At 32.1% G+C, this 7383-nt stretch overlaps 1 protein-coding gene across 1 annotated transcript; it reads right to left on the minus strand.

Annotated features, from left to right (window-relative positions):
• Positions 1–227: 227 nt before the first annotated feature.
• Positions 228–4852, minus strand: LOC145132684 (MAC/Perforin domain-containing protein). Its single transcript, XM_079067570.1, has 8 exons — positions 4455–4852; positions 4135–4376; positions 2883–3081; positions 2554–2631; positions 1881–2064; positions 1303–1472; positions 1157–1221; positions 228–1076 (listed from the first exon to the last, which is right to left on the minus strand). Exons 1-8 carry the CDS (start codon positions 4689–4691, stop codon positions 458–460), a joined length of 1794 nt encoding a protein of 597 aa, XP_078923696.1. The 5' UTR covers positions 4692–4852; the 3' UTR covers positions 228–457.
• Positions 4853–7383: the final 2531 nt, after the last annotated feature.

Consider the following 7383-nt stretch of genomic DNA (forward strand, 5'->3'; position numbering starts at 1 on the left):
TCGTTTCCTCGTTTTGGAGCCAACCCACGCTTGATTTTGTTTATGAGCAAATAATTCACGATCATTTTTAACGATTTCGTAGTTCATAACACCCCATAAAGAGTTTTAATAATATTTTTGGTATTTAAAAGGAACTGTAATAATATGGTTGAAATTTTTTAAATTTGGGAAAGAAAAGCTATCACTTAAAATTACGTATACACTAAAAAACCATATGGAATAATGAATGAATCAAAAGACATCAAATTATATTATTACAAGGAATTAATAAATTTATACAAAAAATGAAGTTTTTTCTTCACCTTACTAGGTATTTCCATATATTTACATAACTGACTACTCCATGCTTCTATTTTTAGAGGACTTTAAGCCTTCGAACTTTGTGGGCACATAATGAAACTAACATAATTACTGCAACCCTCTCTTAATATCATATTCAATTTATTTATTTTCATATTCAAAATATGTTCAATAAAGAAAACTTGACAAGAAGACGTATTTTCCCTTTATCCAAGTCAAGTTTAGCCCCGGTGACTAACCAATGCCCGGGATTGTCCCTTGGTCCCTTACATACTTGTGACATATCAACAAACTTTAGAAGTTTTGGTGATGGCACCTCCACTGGTGGTCCATTTGGATAAATGCCCGAATCTACCACCACATTTGCTGTTGTTATCTCTTTCTCTGGATTTCCAGTTAATGTGGTACTTAATGCAGACAAAAAGCCCGATCTTTGTGATGTACTGGTTTGGCCTAAAGTCCAAGATGATTGCACTACACATGAGCTCGAAACCCTAGAATACAATAATCGAAGATGCAAAATGCTCTTTGACTCATGCTTTTTGACATGAAGTTGAGCTCCCGTGACAATAAATGAGGCATCTTTTCTAGGCAATGCCCATTTAGGATCATACTTAATCGGTGCTGTGCAAACATGAGAAAACTTCTTCCATTGAATTGGTTCAAAAAAACGTGGATCAGGAATGTCCTCTGATCCACGCCAGTTTAAAGCTTCACCTATTCTATCTCTGAATAATATCGGTGTCTCTGATAAGTGTTGGAGGTGTATGGCCAACCTGGTATAATCAATAACTATACTTATTACAAATGATGCAAATAACAATGAATAAAATATATGTATTTACAAGTTTATTACCTGTTGCATTTCATACCCTCGAGATATAGCCGCATTCCAGTAACGGGCTTCTTTGATATTGTAACCTGTAAAAGACAATTTTTGATGTTTAGTCATATTTCAAAAAACTTACTATCAATAAATTACTTATGGTGTGTATTTAATACCTGGGTAGTGTTAACATAGAGCTTGGGTCCCATCAAGTTGAAATTCAATGCTGGGGTTTTGATGGCCCTGTTTGTAGTTGGGCCTAACGAGAGATCATTATGAATTGGAGCCCATAGTTTATGGGCTTGAAAGTCCAAGAAGTATACCAAATCTGCTATAGGAGGTTTGTCTGCATGTGACAAGTCACAACAATAACAGGATTATTTGTGAGTAAACTTTAAATTATTTATTTATTTTCAATGATAAAATATTCAAAATTATTTTATTAACAAACAAATTAAATAATAATAATAATAATAATAATATAATACGATTCTAAGTCATGTTTAAGACACTATCATTTAAAAAAATGGATAAAAGGCACTTTAAGTCAATGAACTCGGTCCGACGACCTACCCAAAAATTACACGCTTATTACTAACTATCTAACCAGCTGCCATTTTGACATCTACAACAATTATCAAATAAGAAAATCTAAGGAAATATAACACTTTTATTTGATATATAATTTTACTTATAGATATAAAATACAAATTCATTATTGGTGATTGATTAAAAGGAAAATAAGAATACTTACAACGAAGGTAGAGGTTAATGGCATGTGATAAGAAGCCCTTTCCGGGAACACCTGGAAGTAAAGAGGTGATCGGAATGAAGTCAAAACTAATGGCATCTGGCATCGAAGGTACAGTCAGTAACCATTCACAATGTGTGGTTGATGTAAGATCACCTCCTCTTTTAGAACACATTACAGTTATCCCCTATATCATATGCACAAATATTAGATTAAATAATTATTTATTTAATAATAAATGATAGAAAATGACCTATTATTTTTGGTTATCTAATATGACTATATTATAACATAAAATAAAAAAATAAAAAATTAGTTGTAAAATAAAGTACACCAATGACGCGGTCATTGGAACCAAGTCAAGAATCCATGTCCACACATGACACTAGCTAGGTTTGAAATCGCCTAATAATGCTTCATAAAAAAATAAAAAATACTAGTTTCCCATTTTGTTCCTTCAAGATTGATACTTGCACAACACGGCAATATAATAATAATGATAAATAAATATTCCAAAGTCTAAATTGTAGGTTAGATCTATAATCTTTTCCGTTTCTTTAATTACTATCATAATTACTATAGTATCAAGATCCGATAAGTCTTTTTTTTTTAATTCAACAAAGACTAAGGGATGTTTATTCCATTTATTATATTTATATATGACAATCAAACCTACATTCTTTGTTGCGGTAGAAGAGAAGCCGTTGAAGAGCATTGGTTCCGGGTCAAATACAGTACTAAACGCTGATGGTGTCTGCAATTACATGTTTAAGACTAGTTAGTAACCATTACACATGTTTAAGACTAGTTAGTAACCATTACAATAATCCATAAGAACAAGGAAATGTAACATGTACTCTATATGTTGTATGAAAATTATAACATTAACTTCTCTTAATTAATTTTCAAGTAAATTTGACATATTTATCGGATTCGTGCATCACCATAACTATAAACACATATATAAATATTGTTTTGTATACAATAATCGGGTTTTCTTTAAACCTTGTTCCTGTTGTTTGTTTTGAGTTGATGAGGGGGAAAAGTGCATGCCCCATTGAACATTTCATCTCCAAGGTCTTCCAAATGGTTCTTTAGTTGTGAAGGTTCCAAATTAGAGGATTTGTTTTGCTTCAACAATATTACATCTTGCCCCCCTATGCTTATCCCAACTATTATATGAGTCCCATATTTTTCTATGAATCTGTAATAAAAATTACACATATATAAACATAATATAATTAAAAAAAATACTATCACATTTACAAGACATGATTGTAGGCTCGCAAGTTTGTTAGAGACATATTATACACTAACTATTTTGTACATATAACATATGTATATTTACATGCCCTAGTTTTATTTTAGAATAAAAATTTATTTATATATTTACAATATAACATACTGAAACACAAATTGTTATGTTTATAAAAAAACCTATTGTTTATCGCTAACAAATATAATGAAATTATATTATACGCCGTTTAAGAATGGATATGTACAAATCTCTACTAGTGTAGATAATTTCCGGCAATTATTTTGTGTCCAAATCAATCATTCATTAAGCTTAATCATGGTACCCTACCTTATCAATATATAATAATAATAATCCAAAATAAAGTAAATCAATAATGTCAAACGTCATGATTATTCAAAAACAAATCATTAACATGTCATTGTGATTTAATGATCTAATTTTGGTAGAAATTTCTATTAATTTCTGTACCGTAAAAAAAAGTATAAACCAATCGCGTTCCTTCGAATTCAATATGATAATGAAAGATCAGCCACTGATATTGTTGACTTTTATAAGAATAATTAGCCCAGTCAAACAAGCAAAATGTTTTACCTGGCACTATTGACATTTTTGGAATTCCTTCTGTTCTTTTGAAAAAGTACACGCCTTCATATTATCCTTAAATAAAATATATAATTCTTCTAATTAAAAATTACAAATCTTAACTGAATATCTATTAACAAACTTATAAATCATAACTAGAATCAATTATTAAGTAATTAAAATGTGTGTCCTTTTCTTGACTTGGTCATTTTTAACTCGTTTGGTCACCTATCGTGGGTCAAATTCAGCCATGTTTGTGATACACATCCACCAAGTGGATTATGCCATGTTACGCTGATTTGACTTTATAACTTAATTTCACATACAAAATTTCGATTTTTTGAAGATTGGTAATCACTATTTTGAGCTTAATAATCAAAATCTAGAGAAAAAAAAAATGATGATCATTTTGCGTACCTTGCAAGAGCAGGTGGATCCCAAGTTGAAGGAACATCATTTCGAACTTCATCGGAGAGAACTAAGGGATAACGATCAAGATGGACGTTAAACAACATAATGAAGTAACCATCCAATCCTAAATACTTTGTGTTAGCAGCATCACTAGCCCACGAACCACTTTGGAATGCAAACATCGCATTAAAGAATCCATTCGGAATTTTCCCTGGCCCTGAGCACTTTTTGTTGAAAACTTCTGACATCTGAAAGCATTACATATTAAAAAAGAAAGAACAACACAGTTTATACATTCGTTTATAAACTCAAAACTCACAACTTACTTGATTGAAGTCGAGAATATCAGATTGGTATCGAACCCTATCGCCTTTATCACATTTGATATCACGTGATACACCTTTGAAGGAGCCGAACCCAGGTACAAGAAGCTCATTTGATTCATTTTCATTAAGAAAAACTAAACGGTCTTTGCCTTTGCAATACTTTAGTCGAAAATCGGAGGTTAAATCGAAGCCTTTTCCGAGACTATTGATGGCTTTTTCTACCAGTTTTTCGCTCATCCTTTTAATATAACTTTGGAGGATTGGAGAGAGCGAGGAGAGGTTTGCCAAATTGAGTTGTAATATGGATATGCGGGGTTTTAATATGTTGAGTGAAGGATGAAGACAGGATTACAGAATTTTGTCATGTCTTTGGAAGTTTCATTCCTTGCTTTGTTTTTTGTTATTTATGAAGGGTAAAGCCGACTTAAAACTATATATATATATATACATATATATATATATATATATATATATATATAGGTTATTTTGTTTTTCTTACATTTATTGTGTACTAAAATGCACCAATAGAAAATTTAGTAAATTAAATAATTATTTAATTAAATAAATATAGATATTAAATGATTTTCATAATTATATGTATATCAAATGATATCCATAATTACAATTCTCTTTTTATGAAAACTAATTAAATCCGTCATTAATGTCAGCAACATTCTTTCAGAATAAATTCGCATCTAGGTTTTTATATATGAGTTCGTATTTTATTTTACGACTCACTCACTTAAAATACAATAAAGTTGCATTGAATATGAAGAACAAGAGGGTATTCTACTAGAATACACTTTCAATCTGTTGGAAGACACTTTCATTCTTCTAGATATGAATTTATTCTGAAAAAATATTATTGTTGACATTAATGAAGAATTTAATTAGTTTCCATAAAAATGAATTATAAGTATGGATAGCATTTAATATACATATAATTAATACTAAATTCTTATTGGTGCATTCTAGCACACAATAGATGTGAGAAACATTTGAACTTCCCTCTATATATATATATATATATATATATATATATATATATATATATATATATATATATATATATATATATATATATATGGCTAGGTTGTAATGTGGATGGATAATTATTGTGCGGACATGTGAACAGTGCTATTCTATGAGAATTAGTAAGAGAATAAGTTGTTTAGTAATGCGAATATGTTCAACCTTACAAAAATATTGTCATTTTCATGTATTCTCACTAATTCTTATTCATTTTTGTTCTCACACATCGTTTTTCACTCATTTTCATTCTGACAGAATACGACTTAATAAACATTCTGACAACATTCTGACAGAATGAGAATAATAATAATAAATCTATAATAACCTTATAGACGATTTAATTAGTGAGAATATATTATATTAACAATAGTTATGTAAGATTGAACGTATTCATATTATCAAACAACATATTTTCTTTGTTATTCTCAAACAATAGCATTGTCCACACGTCCGCACAATAGATGTCAATCCACATTTGAACATAGCTCTCTCTCTCTCTCTCTCCCTATATATATATATATATATATATATATATATATATATATATATATATATATATATATATATATATATATATATATATATATATATATATATATATATATATATATATATATATATATATATATGGAGCGTTCAATCGAGAACATTTCTTATTGCGAGAACATTAGAAAACAAATTTTGACCACACAATTTTTTTTTAAAATTAAAATTATCAAACAATATTAATATAAACTAATAAATAAGTAAAAAAAAAATTAAAAATCCACTAACCAACACCACTCACTACCCAAACAATACGATCCACCACCACCACCCGTCACCGCCACCCACCTCCATTAACCATCACCACCACCCACGAAAACCACCACCCAACATCATCACCACCATCCGCCACCGCTAACCACGACCATCATCCACCACTACCACTACCACCACCACCCCCATCACCACCACCAACCCCACTCACCACCATCACCATCACCCACCACAACCACCACCCACCCACCACCACCATCCACCTCCACCACACATCACTACTACCCACCCATCACTATGACTACCACCTGCTACTACCACCACCCATCACCACCACCCGCCACCACTACCCATCACCATCGACCACCACCAACTGTCACCATCACCCCCACCCACCATCATCACCATACCCACCACAACCACCACCCACCCACCTCCACCACCCATCACTATCACCTAGCTACTACCCACCGTTATGACTACCACCCGCCACTACCACCAACCACCACCCACCACCCATCACTAGAGATGCACACAAAAACTGGATTGGCCCATAGGATCTGATCCGATCCGGAAACCGGATTTGGTCAAAAACGGTTTTGACCGAACCGGTTCGGATTAAACCGGTGACCGGATTGAAACCAGTTTGGAGTTTCACACGTAAAATCGGATCGACCCCCAGATCGTAAACCGGATTCGACGAAAACCGGATCCAAAACCGGTTTGAAATCAGATTTTTTTGTGACCGTTAAAAAACTGGCATTTTAGAAAAAAAATCAATTTTTTTCTAATCGTTAGTAAGCTCCAAAAAACGGTTAGTTTGGCTATTTCTTAACTTTTATGGCCTCCTCAACACATGTAAATAGATGGCATTTGCTAGATTTCAATGTTACACAAAATTCTACTACTTTTAGACTTCTGGTTTTATAATACTCCACAAAAATGAACTCGATAAATTCTACCGCGGGTCAAGATTCGGATGCAACGGTGGTGAAAATCATACCAACCACTCGGAATAAAGAAGTGTGGGAACATTATGATTTGTGTTTGTTGTCGAACGGGAAGGAAAAGGCGAGATGCAAGAAGTGCGGGATGTTTTTGGGAAAAGATGGCAATAGTACGTTGTGGAGTCATGTAA

The sequence above is a fragment of the Lactuca virosa genome, chromosome 8 (assembly GCF_052849685.1).
Source record: "Lactuca virosa cultivar CGN04683 chromosome 8, Lactuca_virosa_CGN04683_v6, whole genome shotgun sequence".
NCBI lineage: Eukaryota > Viridiplantae > Streptophyta > Magnoliopsida > Asterales > Asteraceae > Lactuca > Lactuca virosa.